This window comes from Ovis canadensis, chromosome 13, assembly GCF_042477335.2.
Source record: "Ovis canadensis isolate MfBH-ARS-UI-01 breed Bighorn chromosome 13, ARS-UI_OviCan_v2, whole genome shotgun sequence".
NCBI classification, from domain to species: Eukaryota; Metazoa; Chordata; class Mammalia; order Artiodactyla; family Bovidae; genus Ovis; species Ovis canadensis.
The window spans coordinates 75,031,425-75,052,142 of NC_091257.1; the positions used below are offsets into that span (position 1 = coordinate 75,031,425).

Genomic DNA, 20,718 nt, shown 5'->3' on the forward strand with positions numbered 1-20,718 from the left:
AACAGAATTCAAGAAAAACATCTATTTCTGCTTAATTGACTATGCCAAAGCCTTTGACTGTGCAGATCACAACAAACTGTGGAAAATTCTTCAAGAGATGGGAGTATCAGACCACCTGACCTGCCTCTTGAGAAATCTGTATGCAGGTCAAGAAGCAACAGTTAGAACTGGACATGGAACAACAGACTGGTTCCAAATAGGAAAAGGAGAAGGCTGTATATTGTTACTCTGCTTATTTAACTTCTGTGCAGAGTACATCATGAAAAATGCTGGGCTGGATGAAGCACAAGCTGGAATCAAGATTGCCGGGAGAAATACCAGTAACCTCAGATATGCAGATGACACCACCGTTATGGCAGAAAGCAAAGAAGAACTAAAGAGCCTCTTGATGAAAGTGAGGAGAGTGAAAAAGTTGGCTTAAAGCTCAACATTCGGAAAACTAAGATCGTGGCATCCGGTCCTATCACTTCATGGCAAGTAGATGGGGAAACAGTGTAAACAGTGGCAGACTTTATTTTTGGGGGCTCCAAAATCACTGAAGATGGTGACGGCAGCCATGAAATTAAAAGATGCTTACTCCTTGGAAGAAAAGCGATGACCAACCTAGACAGCACATTAAAAAGCAGAGATATTACTTTGCCAAAAAAGGTCCGTCTAATCAAGGCTATGGTTCTTCCAGTAGTCATGTATGGATGTGAGAGTTTGACTGTAAAGAAAGCTGAGCACCGAAGAATTGATTCTTTTGAACTGTGGTGCTGGAGACGACTCTTGAGAGTCCCTTGGACTGCAAGGAGATCCAACCAGTCCATCCTAAAGGAAATCAGTCCTGAGTGTTCAATGGAAGGACTGATGTTGAAGCTGAAACTCCAATACTTTGGCTACCTGATAGGAAGAGCTAACTCACTGGAAAAGACCCTGATGCTGGGAAAGATTGAAGGCGGTTGAAGGGGACAACAGAACATGAGATGGTTGGATGGCATCACCGACTCAATGGACATGAGTTTGGGTAAACTCCAGGAGTTAGGGAGGGACAGGGAGGCCTGGCGTACTGCAGTCCATGGGATCTCAAAGAGTTCAACAGAACTGAAAGACTGAACTGAACTACCAACTTCCCCTTATTCTCTATAAATGGGTCTGCCAGGTGGCTCAGCGGTAAAGAATTTGCCTTCAAAGCAGGAGACCTGGGTTCGATCCCTGGGTCAGGAAGATCCCCTGAAGAAGGGAATGGCTACCCACTCCAGTATTCTTGCCTGGAGAATTCCACGAACAGCAAAGCCTGGCAGGCTACGGTTCATGGGGTCACAAAAAGTCGGACACAACTGAGCAATTAACACTTTCACTTATTGTTTTAGGTTAACACCTTAAAGAAACTATCACTTACCAAGTTTTGGTGTAATACAAAATAGAAGATGCACAATTATTTGAAAATTACTAAACTACTCTCTTTTCCAACAACTTGTCTATGTTAAGGCTTAAACATAATCAGCTACAGACTAAATGCAGAAGCAGAAATGAGGATCTAGCTGACTTCTAGCCAGATATTAAGAAGATCTGCAACAATGAAAACAATGTCACTCTTCTCACTAAGTTTTTGATTTGAAAAGTATTTTCATAAAATTTGTTATTTAAGTTAACACATAAGAGGTTTATTATTTTTAGTGAATAAATGTATATTTAAATTTTAATTTATAATTAAAATAGTTTGGCTATAATTTATAATGTAGTAAATACTGACAGATATCACTCAAACAAACAGATCTTTTGGGTTCCTAAGTAATTTGGGGGCATGCAAGGGAGTTCCTGAGACAAAAAAATTTGAGATCTGCCAGCATAGGAAATGTAACTTCAGGAAACAAAATTTTATTATACAGATGTTCATAGTTTAGTATTTAAAACAAAAAATTGGACACTCTTCAAATACCCAATGGAGACGAGGGATAGTATAGCATGTATTAGCAGAACAAAATATCAGATACTAAAAAAAATACGTTTATTACTTTAGTAAATAAAACAAAATTTTAAAAAATGTGGAACACAAATATTGGGAATATTTTAAAAATATGTAAAGATACAGACTGACTGGGATTAAAAAATGAATTTTGAATGACATAAGAGCTTTATATGCAACGGTTTAGTTTTAGCAAAGCTGGTTAAACACAGGAAAAATTGATTTTTCAAAACAGAGAACAAGATTTGGGGCATACAGTTTCCTGACTGAGGACAGATGGAGCAAAGGGAAATGGGTTAGAATCATAATGACAACAAAAAAAGTTAGGCTTAGAGTAAAAAAAAATTTCCCTCACAGATGGGCTGTTTTCAGTAATTCTTCCCAAGAGGTCTCAGCAGAACAGACCTACTTTGCATCCTCAATTCTCCACTGCAATGGAATGTCATCTCCCTCTATGCCAGCATCACACCAGCAAACCAGTATCCTCTGACAAGCTCTGGACACACGTGTCACCACACACTTACTGAAGCAAGACATCTCAACTTCAGTTTGGATTTGGAGGTTTCCAGGTGTGGGATAGGCAACATGGTACGGAAGTTCAGGGTGAGACACAAAACTGTATGCTACACAAAGGGGCAGAGGCTGTTGTTTCCTGCTCAGAACATAACACAAGGCTGTTCAGCGATAGGGTTAACTAACATCCTGCAGCAGTCCTCTGCTGGCCCATTCTTTCCCTTCTTCCTGCCCTCAGGCCCTACCCTTAAATCTGGCATTCGTGGAAAAAACCCAAAAAGGTGACAGTGTGAGCACCTAGCTGCCCAACAACATGGCAGTGATGGGGCTCTCACAAAGAAGTCGTCTTTATAGCCATCTGCGCTGTCAGCGGAAGGTGGCTTGCAATGGGTGGGCGTGGAGGCAGAAGGGGACTACAGAGCCAAGATCTGTCAATTCCCTAGTGGCTGACAGAAAGCCTCCTAAACATCCGCCTCCCCTTCCAGTTCAGTGTCCTGGTCCTGGAAGCGTAGCTTGCTTGAGAAAGATCTCACTGGCGGGAGAGGTAGGGGATACATTTTTCTCCATTATCACTGTGCAGTCACTACACTGAACTTGTACACAAACCGATTACATGAACTAAAATGGAAGCATGCAATGTGGAAAGCATAAGCTTCTGAGTCCCACGTAGGGGCAAAGCCCAGTCCTCACCATCTCGGTTAGAATATTCTGGCAAGCTATGCTGCCTCTCCTCATCCATTGTCTCCCTTTCTGTAAAAGCAGGGATGCCGCTGATTTCTACGTAGGACTGTCTGGAAGGTGAGCAACCATAAACGAAAACACTTGGGATGGCAGTCAACACATGGTGGACAGCCAAGAAATAGCAGTTTTTCCTACCCTAGGTTAAGCGGTGGCCACCATAAGGAACGTGTCCTCATGATGGAAACAATGTCCATAGAGGTCTAGGCTTAAATGCAGTTGCCCAGCACACCCTCTGCGTCAATATTCTCACACCTAAGTGGCTCTACAAGCATCAAATCCTTTTCTCAGAGGAGTAGGCTATGTTATTTTAAAAACAATAAAAGAAGGTTCTCTCTTCTAGGGGACCATCTAGTCATTACACCTTCAGTATTGTTCTCATCTCTGCTTGCTACCTGAATAAGATCCATGGAGTATTTCTTGAACATCTACTATATTCTGAGCAATGAGCTCAATATGACATCTATCATCATATTCCTGAGACAAGTACAATAATTCCCAAGTTGCTCATGAGAAAACCAAGGCTAACTGTCCTCACTGAGACATGCAAAGCTACAAGGCCAGGGTTTGAAGCCAGCTGATCAAGCTGCAAAGCCTGTACTCCTAACTGCCATATGATACTCTCTCCTTGACAGGAGAGGTGGGTGAGGTGGCAGAAAGAAGGGAAAGAAGTCCCGCCTGCTAAAAGTGGTACACAGGAGTGATAAGCCTTGGCCCTCCGCCTCATCCCTTCCAATCCACCACGATCCTTAGCAAGGACATCACCTCCCTCTATCAGTATTCTTCCAATGATTTCCAACTGTCCACTGGGGAGATTCAGGTACATCAGGTACACCTGGCATCAGGATCCTTGCAAAACCTAGTCTTATCCTTCAGAGCTGTTATATCCCAGGTTTCTGACATGAACTCTTTCTCAAACCAAAATTCAAAGACAACCGCATGCTTTCAGATCTTGATGCCACTGGACTGCTGGTCTCAGAGCCTGGAACAACCTCCCCAGAAAGGAATCTGAGGAAATAATCCAGGCACATGAAAAGGAAAAATGAAAAGGAGCCTGAGGAAAACTTCTCCTCTTCCCCATGAACACACAGCTCAGGCAGCAACCCCCAAGAAGCCTTTCCTAGGCCACCAATGGAGGATCTCTGTGCTAATCCCTGATAACCTGGCAGTTATATAAACTCTTATTCACCTGTCTCCCATACCAGAGGGACAGCACACGCCTCAAAAGTACGGGCCCAGGCCCAGGGATCTCTGAACCCAGAGGGAAACATTTGCTGGATAGAGAACTCATCAAAAATGTGCAAGATATAGGTCCAGGTGATAGAGATACAAAGGGTTGAAAAAGGAGGGTAAAGGGGATATGCACTTAAAAAACACCAATAATCTTGGAATTAGAGAAATATAACCACATGGTATGGACCTAACAGAAGCAGAAGATGTTAAGAAGAGGTAGCAAGAATACACAGAAGAACTATACAAAAGAGATCTTAAGATCCAGATAATCACGATGGTGTGATCACTCACCTAGAGCCAGACATCCTGGAATGGAAAGTGTGGGCCTTAGGAAGCATCACTACAAACAAAGCTTATGGAGGTGATGGAATTCCAGTGGACCTACTTCAAATCCTAAAAGATGATGCCGTGAAAGTGTTGCACTCAATATGCCAGCAAAGTTGGAAAACTCAGCAGTGGTCACAGGACTGGCAAAGGTCAGTTTTCATTCCATTCCCAAAGAAAGGCAATGCTAAAGAATGCTCAAACTACCACACAATTGCACTCATCTCACACGTCAGCAAAGTAATGCTCAAAATCCTCCAAGCCAGGCTTCAACAGTACATGAACCAAGAACTTCCATGGGTTCAAGCTGGTTTTAGAAAAGGCAGAGGAACCAGAGATCAAATTGCCAATATCCACTGGATCATCAAAAGAGCAAGAGAGTTCCAGAAAAACATCTATTTCTGCTTTATTGACTATGCGAAAGCCTTTGACTGTGTGGATCACAACAAACTGAAAAATTCTTCAAGAGATGGGAATACCAGACCACCTGACCTGTGTCTTGATAAATCTGTATGCAGGTCAAGAAGCAACGGTTAGAACTGGAAATGGAACAACAGACTGGTTCCAAATAGGAAAAGGAGAAGGCTGTATATGGTTACTCTGCTTATTTAACTTCTGTGCAGAGTACATCATGAAAAATGCTGGAAGAAATGAAGCACAAGCTGGAATCAAGATTGCTGGGAGAAACATCAATAACCTCAGATATGCAGATGACACCACCGTTATGGCAGAAAGCAAAGAAGAACTAAAGAGCCTCTTGATGAAAGTGAAAGAGGAGAGGGAAAAGTTGGCTTAAAACTCAACATTCAGAAAACTAAGATCATGGCATCTGGTCCTATCACTTCATGGCAAATAGATGGGGAAACAGTGGAAACAGGGACAGACTTTGGTTTTTTGGGCTCCCAAATCACTGCAGATGGTGATCTCAGCCATGAAATTAAAAGACACTTGCTCCTTGGAAGGAAAGTTATGACCAACCTAGACTGTTTATTAAAAAGCAGAGAAATTACTTTGTCCGTCTAGTCAAAGCTATGGTTTTTCCAGCAGTTATGGATGGATGTGAGAGTTGGACTATAAAGAAAGCTGAACACCAAAGAATTGATGCTTTTGAACTTTGGTGTTGGAGAAGACTCTTGAGAGTCCCTTGGATTGCAAGGAGATCCAACTAGTCCATCCTAAAGGAAATCAGTCCTGAATGTTCATTGGAAGGACTGATGCTGAAGCTGAAATTCCAATACTTTGGCCACCTGGTGCAAAGAGCTGACCCATTGGAAAAGACCCTGATGCTGGGAAAGATTGAAGGCGGGAGAAGGGGACGAGAGCATGAGATGGTTGGATGGCATCACCGACTCAATGGACATGAGTTTGGGTAAACTCTGGGAGTTGGTGATGGACAGGGAGGCCTGGCGTGCTTCAGTCCATGGAGTCGCAGAGTCAGACACGACTGAGCGACTGAACTGAACTGAACTGAACTGCATGGTAGTATCTTCAAGGATAGGGTGAATGCCAGTGCTAGCGGGCCAGGAGTTTTAGCCAACCAAAAAGAACATGAAGAGCAGGATGGGGCAGGGCTGGCTCTGTCTGCAGCAGGCCTGTGCTTGGCTGGCACTATTCCCAGCCTCTATCCCCACCTTCTAGGCGTAGAACAATGCCTACATATTTCCAAATGCCTTTCGCAGCCCAAAGACTTAAAATGCACAGACATCACTGCTGACAAAGGTCTTTACAGTCAAAGCTATGGTTTTTCCAGTAGTCATGTACGGACCTGAGAGCTGGACCATAAAGAAAGCTGAGTACCAAAGAACAGATATTTTCAAATCATAGTGCCAGAGAAAAGACTCTTGAGGGTCCCTTGATTGCAAGGACATCAAAACAGTCAATCCTAAAGGAAATCAACCCTGATTATTCACTGGAAGGACTGTTGCTGAAGCTCCAATACTCTGACCACCTGATATGAAGAGTCAACTCACTAGAAGACCTTGATACTGGCAAAGACTGAAGGCAAAAAAAGGAGGTGATGGCAGAGGATGTGATGGTTAGACAGCATCACCGACTCAATGGACATGAATTTGAGCAAACCCCAGGAGATAGTGGAGAACAGAGAAGCCTGGCATGGTGTAGTCCATGGGGTCGCAAAGAGTCAGACACAACTCAAATGACTGAACAACAACAACATTGTTCTATTGACCTATGAGTCTGTCCATCTAATGTAGGTATATAATGAGCCTGAATACTGGGTATAGTGATTTTTTCATCTTTATTTATTTTCAAAATTATTTTTAACTACTCCAAACTCCTTTGCCTTTCCATATAAATTATGGAATAATCTTGCTCTATCTTCAGAAGTTTTTGTTGGGATTTTGACAGGAATTGCACTAAACTACTGTATCAATGTGTGGAGTATTTGACATCTTTGGTGCAGTGGGAAAGAATCCACCTGCCAATGCAGGAGACACAAGAGATGTGGTTTCAATCCCCAGGTCGAGAAGATCCTCTGGAGTAGAAAATGGCAATCCACTCCAGTATTCTTGCCTGGAAAATTCCATAGATGGAAGAGCCTGGAGGGCTACAATCCATGGGGTGGCAAAGAGTCGGACACGACTGAGCCACTAACACACAGAGTGTATCAATTTGTGGAGTATTTGACACTTTTACTGTGTTGTCTTCCATTCAGGAACATGTGATGTTTCTCCATTTATTTAGGTCTTCTTTGATTACAGTTTTCAGCATAAAAATCTGAAATGTTTTGTTAGATTTACACCTAAGTATTTTTTCAGTAGTTCTAAATGGTGGCCTGTGCTGTGCTTCAGCTGTGTCCGACTCTGCAACCCTATGGACTGCAGTCCCGCCAGGCTCCTCTGTCCATAGGGATTCTCCAGGCAAGAGTACTGGAGTGGGTTGCCATGCCCTCCTCCAGGGAATCTTCTAAACCCAGGGATCAAGCCCAGGTCTCCTACACTGTAGGTGGATTCTTTACCAGCTGAGCTAAAAGCTATTATATTGTATCTTAAACGTCTATTTCCATGTGTTTATTGCTAATACAGTGAAACATAGTTGACTTTTGGATATTGAGCTGGTATCCTACAACCTTACTAGGCTCATAGTATTCTTTTTCTGGTAGATTCCTTGAGATTTTCCATGTAGACCATTATGTCAACTATGAATGTAAACTTTTATTTCTTCCTTTCTTATCTGTATGCCTTTTCTTTTTCTTGTCTTAATGTGGTGGCAACACTTTCAGTACTATGCTAAGTAAGACTTGTGAGAGAGGATATCCTTGCCTTGTTTCTTAGGGGGAAAGACTTCAGTTACTAATTTTAAATAAATTCCTTTTGCTAGTATAATGTTGGTCTCAAAAAATATTGTTTAGGGTATTATCAAACCACTCTCCAGTTGAAGGGAAAATACAAAATCTCAATCATGGGCTATTACTATCAGTTCTCTTATAGTCTGATCCTAGGAGCCTTATTTCAATTGTTATATATTCATGCTTCCAAATAAGACAAAGCTAGGACCTTTTAAAAATTTTTTGCAGCTTTACTGAGATATTTCATGTACCACAAAATTCAGCCAGTTAACATAGTGGTTTTCAGATTTTACAGAAAGTGCAACTACTCTAATTTCTGAATATTTTCTACACCCTAAAAACACACCCTGTACTCATTAGCAGTCATCCCCCATTCATGCTCTTTAATCCTTCCATCTCACCTCCTGGCAACCAAATAATCTTTCTGTTTCTGTGGATTTGCCTATTATTGACATTTCACATAAATGGCTTTTTGCACTTAGCACAATGTTTTCAAGGTTCATATATGATGTGATGTGTATCAGTATCAGTACTTCATTTTCTATTGCTGAAATATTTCCCTGTATGCATATATCACATTTATCCATTCATCAGCTGATGGACATTTAGGTTGTTTCCACTTTTAGGCTATTATGAGTAACGCTGCTATGAACATTCTTGTACAAAAGTTGTACATGAAGATGTGCACAAACCAGTAGTTTATCATGGTAGTTTTGACTTCCGTTTTTTTCACATGTTTATGGGCCACCTGTACATCTTCCTTGAGGAAATGTCTATTCAAATCCTTTAACATTTTTGAAATTGGGTTGTCTTTTTATTACTGAAATGTAAAGTTCTCTACGTATCTATGTGTCTCTAGATACAAGTCTCTTGTCAGATATATGATTTGTAAATGCTGTCAAATTCAAGATAACCCCACATACAAGTGCATATCTTTTCTGGTTAATTATGCTCAGGCATCTACACAATGAAACAAACATTATCTTATCATTATTTACTATTTATTTCTCATTTATATTATATTTAATACTACCCCTTTTGAAATTGTGCATTTGGTAAGTTAGATTATCTATGAACTCCATTTTCAGAGAGTAAAGGAGATTTCAGAGAATATTTGTTTTGATATGGGAAGTAAATCTGAGAGAACTGAGAATTACTATCCACTTAATAAGATCTAAAAGTCTTCCCCAATTTGACTGCTGTCTAGGGCTTATCCTTCAACCTTGTCAACATATTCTGGTTACATCACAGCAGAGCACTGGGCTAGAGTGAGGACACCTGAACCCCCAGCTCCGGCTCTGGCTCTTTATTACTGGCTGGTGACCTTAGGCAAGTCATCTTAAATAAGGGGTTTAGATCAGACAAGCTGTTCCCAACCTTTCAAGACTTTTTATCAATTTCCATTCTGCCCACAGAAACCAGTATTTCCAAAAACTGTCAAAGAGACTTGCCAATTACTACTTATTATATTAATAGAGTTCCCATTTAATTAATCAAAGGTATACAACTGTAACACAGTAGTATTAACAATGGCAGTTAATACTTATTGAGTACTTATTATGGCTGCACAGTGAGCCCTCTCTTTCAACCCTGCCAAGCCCACCACTACTACCGCACTGTGGACTCCAAATTGGGAAGTGCCATCTCAGCTAGAGACTACGGCATCCCTGCTCCTTGTCTTCTCTCAGAGCAGAAGTCTCCAGTCTTAAATACTGCCATCCTAATCTGCAAAGATCTTAGATGTGACTTGTTCAGACCTCATGCTGTTTTGGAAAAGTTTTCACATTGTCAAAGAGATTGGGGGCTACAATGAAGTAAAATGTAAAGAAAGGGAACACTGAGACAACATCCCCTCCAGGAACCTCCAATAATTCTACATCTTTGCATTTTGCCCCAAAGCCTGATTCAGAGTCCTGTACAAACAGCTCTGGAATGAATAACTGAACCAGCTGGGCAGCAGCTCTGGAGTACTACACGCATGCCTCAGAGGCACTGACCCTTTGGGGAGTGAGAGGCTCTGTGCAGCCTCTAAAATAAAGATGCAGGCAGCCTTAAGATACTGGGGTGACTAGCAGCAGTATAAGAACTCACTGCTCCACTCAGATCTCCACTTCCTATCTCCAAATACCAAGACTCTTGACAATTCTATTGAAGAGATTTGGGGGGTCCAGAGAGGGGTCAAGCAGCAGGATGGTCACGGATAGAATCCTTCTAGAGAAGCTGGGGCTGCCCTCTGTGGGCTGTGCACTCACCAGGTAGGCTGTCGGCTGGTATGTGGGTGTTGTGGGTGAATCCGGAGTGGGTCCACCTCTCTGGCAGTGGCAGGGGGAAACTCCCGGTGGGGACTTAGATTGGCTTTTTCCCACTGCTCATGAATAGGTGTAATAATCCCAGACACAATACGAGACCGAAGTTCCTCACTGTTCTTGTAGACCCTGAAGAAAGGAGACGAGGCGTCAGCTGCTTTCTGCTGGTTGGCAACCCTGCGCACAGTATTTTGGTGGCGGTGGTGGCGGTGGTGGCGGCAGCGGCGACAATGGCGGCGACGGCCCTGATAGCGTTTGGACTGTTCGCAAGGGTGGGAACAGGCCGCCCGGCGGACCTGGGTAAGGGGGGCAATGGCCCGGCGTTGTCTCCGCGATTTGGGCCTAAGCTTCTTAGGCATCTGAGTTGCCCCTTTTCGTTTACCACCCCATTAGAAAGAGGTGAGGGTGTAGGGGCACAGGGCCTTGACTCCTCTGGGCCCACCCCACCCCACCCTGCCCTCAGCCTCATTGTGTGTTCATCACATGTCATGGGAAGAGTCATGGAAGGCAAAGGCTCCAATGGGAAGGATAACCAGGTTCCTGGTCCAAGTAGGCAGGGCTCTGGGGCTTAATGTCCAATCCTGTCACTAACTCAGGGGCCTTGGAAGGCTGTTCTAGGCCTCTTTTTCTCTGTCTGTGAGAGAAAAGCAATGTGAGCTATCACTGAAGCGTTAAGGCAGACTGAGGTAGCAGGGAGTGAGCAGGACTCTATGGAGTTCCTAAAAATCTGTCATTTTAAAATGAGTCATATCCTGAGTCAAAAAACAAATCTTATAAACCAGGGACACAGAAAATAGACTGGTGGTTGCCAATGGGAGGGTGGAAGAGGACCAAACTGGGAGTTTGGGATGAGCAGATGCAAACTGGTATATACAGAATGAATAAACAAGAAGGTCCTACTGTGTAGCACAGGGAACTACATCCAATGCCTTGTGATAAACCGCAACGGAAAAGAATATGATACAGAATGTCTACATTGTATAACTGAGTCACTCTGCTGTACAGCAATAATCAACACAATACTGTATATCAACTATATTTCAATAAAAAATAAATTAAAAAAAAGCAAACTTCATAAATGTAAATCAAAATCTGAAGGAAATCAGACGTCTTTACTGGAGAGAAAGGTGGCAAATACTGTCATAATCAAGCGACCAAACTGAACAAAATCTATAAGACAGATGTCATGAGCCTGACATGAAACACTTAGAAGAACCTAGCCTCACTTACATAGAATTCTTGTTGAAAATGTCCAACCTGAATCAAATGATAAGGAAACAATCTGAATGTTCTATACAACAACTGACCTCAAGTCTTCAAAAATAGCAATGCTAAGAAAAATAAAAGTCTAGGAAACGTCTAGATTAAAGGTAATTGAAAAAACATGAAAATAAACACAATGTGTGATATTTGGCTGGGTTAAAAAAAACAAAAACCTCAACTTGAAAACTAAAAGACTACCCAGAAAGGACACTACTTGGATGACTGCAGAAACCTGGACACTGACTCTGTACAAAATGACATTAATCTATCAAAACTAAGTTTCCCGAGTGTGATGACTGCCTTAAGGTTATACAGGAGGACATCTACGTAAGAACGAGGAGATACATGCTGAAATATTTAGGGCTTCAGGTTCATAAAGTCTGGAAATAATTCTCAGATGGCTCAAGAACAAAAAAGCATACAGAAGAAGTAAATGCAGCAAAACATTAAAAACTGGTCAACTTAGGTGGTGGGTATATGGGTGTTCACTGTATTTTTTTGCAAACCCTCTTTTCTGAGGGGTTGCAAATTTCAAAATTAAGAGTCAAGATAATGAAAAGACAAGTTAGCCTCCAAGAAAATATTTGCAAAACACATGTATGATTAATGACTGTTATCCAAAGTATACAAAGAACTCCTAAAACTCAACCTTAAGAAAGCAACTCAATTAAAAAATGGATCAAAGACCTGAACAGATACCTCACCAAAGAAAATGCAAAGACAACAGAAAAGCATATAAAAAGATATTCAACATCATATGTCATCAGGGAACTGCAAATGAAAACAAAAATGAGATACCACTACACAGCTGTTAGAACAGCCAAAATCTCAAACACTGACAAGGAAGCAGACCAACAGGAACTCTTGTTTACTGTTGGTGGGAAAGCAGAATAGTATAGCTACCAAGGAAGATAGTGCAGCAGTTTCTTACAAAAGTAAACATACCCCAACACCACCAAGAAGGGAATCTGGGTGATAATGTGTGTCAGCACAGGTTCTCAACTATAACAAATGCACCACTCTGTTGCAGGATGCTGAGAGTGCGGGGCAAGAGGGAGGTCCCAGGGAACTCACTACACTTACTGCTCAATTTTGCTGTGAACCTAAAACTGCTGTAAAAAATAAAGTCCATGAAAACAAAAAACTGGGGAATGGAGTGTACCAGAGTAGGTATACTTTATCCTAAGAGGTCACTGGCCTGGCCCCATCTCTACCCTGCAGACTTGTGGTCTATTGATTGCATCATTTAATTTCATGGGGCATTTTCCACATGAATCTTCTCTTAAAATAAATTAAAAACAGAAAGAACAGAGTGCCCAGGAGAGAAGGATCCTTCTGTTAACCTTCCTCCATTCTCTAACACCTCAAGTCCATTCCTTATGTTTGGCCATTGGTTCTCTCTTCTTTTTTCCCAGGCAAAAGCCATCGCTTAGAAATACCTGTGGAAGTCAACCAGATGTTCTGAATCGATATAATCATTCAAGTTCAGGGTCAAATCTGACACTTGCTGTGAGCCATGTTCCTAGAAAAATGAAAACAGAAAATGAGAGACTGGGGTATTTCTGGTCTAATGAGTGAGTAAGTGGGCGACTAGGGGGGAGAAGAACAATTTTATATCCAACCTAAAGAAACACACATGGGCACCAAGAGACATATACAGGGACCGTTTGTAACAGAAGAAATACACGTTGAGCATTTGGGGACAACTCTTGATTTAGGAATAATGCCTTTCTGAGGCAGAGCCCAGAAATACCTCCTTCCCAAGCTCTTTTGCAGCTTAAAATCAAACATGTGAATGCAGTCCCAAACAGATGCACAACTTCAACTTGGTGGTGAGTAACGTGGATAAACAGGCTGAGGAAGGAGCAGACATCTTGCCATTATGGGCAGCAGCAGAGACACAGGGGCTACAACATCAGTGGCTCATGAGAAGGGGGCCCCTGGGTTGGCAGCCAGCCAGTACCTAATGCCCTGGGCTGACGGCAGCAGCACTGGTTTCCACAGCATGGTTTGGAGCAATGCCCTGGAAGCTCAGCCTTCGAACTGCCTCTCCAGCCCTTCTGACAACTCAGTTATCCCAGTTCTTTTAATAAACCCGACTATTCAAATGAACCTAAAGGGAGTCCGTTGTTTCAAACTAAGAACCTTGAGTGATATACGATATAAGTGATCATCAAAAGGAAGAAGGGTAAATAAATTATTGTATTATGGAATACTACATCGTAGTTAAAATGAATAAGGCATAGTCATTTGCATTGCCATGTAAAGACCTTCAAGACATATCAAGGTAAAACTGCAAAGTGCAGAACACTACAGACTGCCTGATATCTTTATATGAATCCAGACAACCAGGCCAAATTTAGAGAGTCACTGCCCTCAGGGTGCTCACAGCGCATGTTATATAGACTACAGAACATTCTGCTATAGTGGCAGAATACAAAATATTACACCAAAGCATAAATGTAATTAACTAATTGCAAACCGTGTCAAGTACCAGGCAGGAAACTAAAATGACCAAGCAGAGGCATAATTTAGATCTTTCTGACAGACAAGAGGAAGCAGTAAGGACTGACTGAACTTTCTGAGTAAGTGAAAAGAAAACAAGAGGGAGTCAGTCAGGCTAAAGGGCTGTACCTGTGTGAGGCAGCAAAGGTGGAGAGGAAGAGCTTTCCAGGAGGGAAAAACGAGAAGGATAAAGGCTTCGAGGCAGCAGAAAGCCGTGAGCCATGAAAGTCTAAAGAACTAAAAGCAGTCCCCTAGGGCTACAATAAGCTTTTTTTGTTTTCTCCCAAGTTGTCCCTGAATGAATCTACCTAAATTTACTTCACTGTTCCTTTGCGATGGCAAGCACTTCCTTTTACAATAATAAGGAGTAGGAGTAGACATCTTTGAACACAAAGCATTTCTACATTTAGGGTCGTGGCCTCAGAATAAAGTTCCAGAAGTAGGATCACTAGGTAAAGGCTTCACATACACCAAGGGCTCTTAAATGGGTTTCAAAAAGGCGATCCCAAGGTCCATTCCCAACATCAGACTCTTTGTGACTACAGTCTCACCAGCACATTGATGATCATGCTGTTCTCCACGGTGACAGCCTTCACGAGGAGCTTTCTGGACCCATCCTTGGACTCATACCGGAGGACATACAGGTCTTTATTACTGTTCCATTCCACTGGGAGCAGTTCTGATTTCTTATCACTGGGACCCGGCTGAGAAGACACCAGAGAGGAGAAAGATCATGACTTCAGATCTGAAAAAAGGAAATTACAGATAATCTAATCCTGTTCCCTCACTTTACAGATGAGGACATGGAGGTCGGGAGAAGTAAAACGCCCAAGGTCCAACAGCAAGTGAGAGATCTGTGGTCTCTGGACTCCAGCTCCAGTGTTTCTCCCTCACTGCTGACTGCCTTTGTGACACAGCACTGGAACCTGTTAAGAAGCTACAGTCTTGGTTGAATAATTTTCTCTCCATCTCCCTGCCAAGAATAAAGACAGTCATCTCAAGCAATACCGTGAAATTCTAAAGACAGTGTCTCTCAAAGTTTGGAATTTCGGCCAACTGCAAAGGCATCATGAAAGTAGTGACTAAAAGTAGATTCTAATGACACCTCTCCAGACTACTGTAGTGGTTTAACAAACATTATGAACAACTTTCATACAAACACAAAATCTAGCATATGTACAAGATAAAAAAAGAATTATAAAATGGACAACTAGGTATCTACAACCAGCTGAAGACAAAGAACATGGCTTGAGTAGTGTACCCCTAATGAATCTCCCTCCTCTTCCCTTGTGGGTAGTCACTAGTCTGTATTTTTAAAAATTTCCTTCCTTTTCCTTAGAGTTATGTTACTATATACAAATCCGAAAAATAAGTTGTTTCAAGTGTTTTTGAATTTTATCTAAATGGCATCATTTTTGTCATTTTCATTCAATACTGTTTTGAGAGTCATCCGTAACTATAGTTGACGCACAGTGCGTTCCATTGCTACGTAGTTCACAGCCACATAATGCACCATTGCATGAACACGCTGCAAGTTACACTCACTTGATGGATATGTGGGGTGTTTCCAACTTATTTGTTATGCTATTAAAAATAACGCTGCTATGAACATTCTTGTACACAGAGTAGCTCACATCCAGTAACACAGAAATGAACTTCTATAAAATATATCTAGGGGAAGAATGTTTAATTTATAAGATAAAGTCAAATTGTTTCCCAAAGTATGGATTTACACTCTCATGAGCAATGTATCAAAGTTCTTGTTTCAAGTGGTCAGCAACATTGCTACTGTCCAAGTTAAAATATTTTTGCCAACCAAATAGATGTAAAAATGCATCACTGGGAGTTGTGATGTCCTCCTTTCTTAAAAGAAAAACAAACAAACCCGAGGACTTTCCTTTTACACACTAATGTTTGTGACACAGTTCTCAAACTATTTCTATAGAAAAACCCAAAACCTGATTTCCAGGTGGGAAAAGATTTCTTAAACAAGGTCCACAAAAGAAAAAAAATGCTATCTTTGACACTGCTCATAATTTAAAGCTTCCGATCAATAACCGCTACTACTAACGAAGTGAACAGGCAGCCACAGGCTAGGATGAGCTATGCGCCGTGGCTGCAAATGAAAAGGAATGAATAACTAGTACAAAAAGGGAATGCCTGAAAAATGAACAATAAAAATTGGCAATTCACTTGAAAACCAGGCAAAAGGTCAGAGCAGCTAACCCTGTATAAAGGGCTGTTCAACTTGACTAATGTTCAGAGATACCGGGATCCACCCACTCGACTGCTGTTATCCATTTTTCTATTTTTTGCCAGGCGTTTGTGTGGGTGTAAGGAGAATGGCAACCTCTAAGTCCTGCTGGAGACTGCTGACATTCACACAACCCCCTTTGGAGAGCAATCTGGTAATATTTAATGCCATCAGATAAGCCAATTACCCCATGACCCAAAACCTCCACTTCTAAAAGAAATTCTGTACACAGAGGCACAGGGAATATGACAAGGGCTTGTTGGGGTCACCAAAGCGGAGGCAAATTGCACAATATGCCCACAGTACAGCAGTGAGAAGAAACAACTAGATCTAATTGCAGTATTATAGGTAAAAATAAACAACATGACAGAGAAACTTTTTTAAAAAATGAGATTTACAGCTGGGTAGCACTTGTGTAAAAAGAATAATTAAAACACATGAAAAAAAACCCCCACTATATTATTTTCATGGATGCATACGTCTATAGCTAAACACAGAGCAAGTGGACTGGGAAGATCTGTATTCATGAGACTATAGTGGGAAGGAGTGGGACCAAAGACGAAAAACAACAACAAAACACAAATGTCTAGGAACACAAACCTCACAGGTATCAAGGACAACAGGAAGCCAAGAATAGAGACTGTGGGCCTCTCCTCTTTGGTAAACTCTAGGCCTCAGAAATCAAACGAGGAAAGCAGTGCCGAGTAAAATTCAAGATGTTGCAACTGGCCTGGTTTCAAAACTGGCTGAATGACAAGGAAACTCACAGGCCTGAAGCAGGGAAATGAAAGTGATAGAAAACAAAAGTGAAACTTATCAGCCAACTCCGCTTAAGAAAGAGAAATTATCCCCTCACCCCTAGCTGGGTAAATTTCCTGTAACACGTGTAGTGTCCTGGATTTATGGTTTACTTTGGAAGCCAAGAATTTGATAATATGACTTGTCTTTGTTGTATCAAGGGCCTCTGAATTTATATTTATACTCTCCATGTACAGCATTCAACCCACCAGAATTTCTTCTTGGAATATATATAACTGGGCCTGCTCTCTGCCCTGTAACATCTGGCTTCCAGAGCAAGAGACACTACTGGGGTCTGGCGCGGCTGATACCTCTCACTGCAGCAGAACTAGTGTTCCCCAGCTCAGTGCCTGCCCTGATACTGGAAAAAAGGTGGGACTGAAAAGAGACTGGCCTTGGTGATATCAAATCAAACATGGCATTCAACTGCCTTCTAGACCAGGACATCAATATCAGACCTCCCAAAGAGCTACAACTGGAAAGTAGCCAAAGTACATAGTTGTGTAGTTTAACTGGCTTGGATGAAAACAATCTAAGAGCTAAGAGGGGGCTATGGCAACCCACTCCAGTATTCTTGCCTGGGGTATCTCATGGACAGAGGGGCCCAGCAGGCTACAGTCCATGGGGTAGCTGAGTCGGACATGACTTAACAACTAAACAACAAGAGGGAGCTGACACTTGCCCAAGGTCATGGTAAGTCAGGTGCAGAGCTGGGTTTGGCATTCAGAGCTCCTGGTTGCCTGTGTTATGGCTAAAGATGCCCACCTCACAAAGTAAAAATAGCTGTCCCCTTAGGCAAAATCCTGGGGCTGGAAGTATTCTTTAATGGAGGTGAGTCCATCCCAGTATCCCTGGGCTAAAATGTGTCTCAAAAAGATCATTTCAGGCATTTTCCTCTTTTGTCATAATCTTTAGATTCCTACAACAAAACACTAAATCCTCGAACTCAAGCCTATGGCCATCTCTATTCCCTGGCCACCTAAACCACCTGACAGAGCTGTAAAGTTCTTACGAGGTGTGGTGCTGACTTCAAGAGAGAAATCCAAACTCAATACTGAATTTTTGATTGAAAATGCATTGTTCTTCTAATCAAGTTTTATGTACACAATTTTCCTGAACCAGAGAATATAGAACCAAAGACAAAAGGAGACAATTTAGCTTTCTATTTAACTGTCAACATAGTAAATGATCAAGTAGACAATTTTAGGACCTTCCTCTCTCTCTTATCACCCCTAGAAGGGTGGAGCTTCAGACAAACAGTCTCTGAACTCTGCAAACACTGCTGGTGTCAGCTGAGTCTGCTGGCCCCATGCTGGAAAACTAAAACCTCTCTTGAATAAACTAATAGGAAAGATACTCCTCCAAAAGGCTTCTATTCTGAATGAAAGTAAACACAGAAGTGAGAGGAGGACAAGCACAACCTGAGCCCCAGAAGCATTTAAGGGCAGAGAGAAGCAGAAATACACCACGCTCTAGTGTGCAACACAAACACCCATCCCCCAGGGGCACATGCTTGACCTAACACTGGGGTGGACAGATGGACAGTGGGCAATGCTTTCCAGAGCCCCATCTGCACTCTCCTGGGGCCTCCCCCGAGAGGTCTGGAGCCAGCAACTTTTTGTTTTGCATTAACTCAACATGTGGCAAGGTAAACAGTGTGCACCTCTGAGATTCAGTCAGGGATCTTTTTTTTAGACCAAATCATGTTCTTTCTTAAAACCTGGAAGCCTGGAGTACACGACAGGGGAAAGGTGGCGGTTAAGAGCAGGCAATGATCCACACGGACTGAGGTCTCTAAGCTGTCAAAGTGTCTCCGCTGACAGGATCTGTGCAGGAAGGGGTCCAAGTCAGTGCTCACAGGAAGCTGATGTGTACCATGACAGTGCGAGGGAGAGTCGCAGGGAAGGGGCAGGGAAGATGGCAGAATGCTACAGCAAAGAATCAAGTGAGGCAGGCTGGCCCCGGCAGTCCTGGGGCTCTGTGGGGCCTGCAACAAGGCCCCCAGCTGTAAGAGGCAGAGTCTGAGAATGAGCAGGAGAGGCTGCTACTGTAGGGACAGCTATGGTGAAGGAAAGTTTACTTGGCCTTCACACCCAGGATGCATGTGGGTGCATGTTGGGGAGACGGTTGTTGGCCTGGAGCCTGAGTTCAAGACGACAACGGTGAGTGGGCAGCACAGGGCCCTGCAGTATAGAGTGAAGGGTGTCGAGCCCTCTGCTCTTGATTGGAGCTGAGTCCAAGCGCTCCCCTATACTGGTGTCCCTCTATATGGTGCTTGGATCCAGGTGAACGCTCCAGTACAGTAGGAGGGTGGTACTGAATACAGCCCTCTCCCCACCCAGCTGCTTGTGAAGGAGTTCGGTGGGGTTCGGGTAGGTGAGGAGTGCTCAAGGGAGCTCATTATCCCCGTCTCGGTGCCAGAGGGCACAATCTCAGCCTGGGAGAACGCCAGCCGGTGCTGGAGGGCGTTTCTGACCAAGGGTTTTCAAATCATGTTGTGCCAGCTAGAATGCAACAGTAGAGCACCTCCCTGAGCCGCAGACTACAGGTATCAAAGGTGTCATGAGCCTCAGGGCCCGGACCTGCGAAGGGGGAAGGTCGGGCACTCTGGACCAGGCCTCTGTTCTCCGGATTCGGGCAGAAGACGCCTCCCGCCTCCACAATGGTCCCATGCCACCCTGGCTCCGTGGCGTACCTGGTCGCCGGCACCCAAGCCGTAGTAGCCGTGCGTGACCACCTCCCAGTGCAGGAAGCAGACAAGCGCGTCCTGCGCGCAGGTGATGGCCGGCGCAGCCGACGCGAACAGTACCTCCAAGCCAGCCATGGGCGACCCTGGCTTCTGCGGGCGGAGGAAGGGAGGAAGAAAGTGCGGTGAGCCGACAGGGCCCTCACAATACTCCTGACTCTTCTCCGCTACTCCGCAGGTCGTGGTCTAATGTCAACCTGCGCGACCAAAATGGAGACACCCAGGGGCGGAGGTGTGGCCACCGGAAGTAACTTCCAACTCCCGCGCTCCCTTACAAGAGCGCCCGGCTGGAAACAGAAGGAAGACTCTTAAAGGTTCCGCCAGGCAGAACATGGGCAGGGCAGGACCCCTGGGAGCGAGGTCTTTCAAAGCTGGGATCTCCATCTTCTCTGTAGGTGGTAGGTGTGCTATACGTAGGTTGTGGCATCGTTGAAGAGAGGCTAACTTTGTTTTGAGTCACAGACTTCTGCAAAATAGGGTGGGTGTATGCTGGTAGGAGAAGAGATTATGAAATAAGATTAAAACATATTCATAGAAATAGTCGGCACTTAATGCAGTGCTTGCTCCATGGAACGTTATTGTAAATGTTTTGCTTGTATTAATTTATTTAATCCTCAAGACTCAACCCTATAAAGTTGGTATTTGATAGCTCCATTTGGCAAATGGGTAAACAGACACATGGGGCTTCCCAGGTGGCTCAGTGGTGAAGAATTTGCCTACCAAGCAGGAGAGGCAGGTTCTATCCCTTGGTCCGGAATATTCCCTGGAGAAGGAAATGGTAAC

The 20,718-nt window shown here is 43.2% G+C and overlaps 1 protein-coding gene across 2 annotated transcripts in view; it reads right to left on the bottom strand.

The window, feature by feature from the left end:
* The window catches only part of PSMF1 (proteasome inhibitor subunit 1), a 39,935-nt gene extending 19,715 nt beyond the window's left edge, over window positions 1-20,220 (bottom strand). The window contains exons 1-4 of one of the 2 annotated variants that reach the window (XM_069546864.1): window positions 19,885-20,220; window positions 14,689-14,841; window positions 13,072-13,154; window positions 10,316-10,498 (exon numbers count right to left, since the gene is read on the bottom strand). In XM_069546864.1, coding sequence (XP_069402965.1) covers window positions 10,316-10,498; window positions 13,072-13,154; window positions 14,689-14,841; window positions 19,885-20,013 — 548 coding nt within the window. In that variant the 5' untranslated portion in view covers window positions 20,014-20,220. The remainder of the gene's footprint in view (window positions 1-10,315; window positions 10,499-13,071; window positions 13,155-14,688; window positions 14,842-19,884) is intronic. The other variant, XM_069546865.1, reaches the window with a different exon arrangement.
* Window positions 20,221-20,718: the final 498 nt, after the last annotated feature.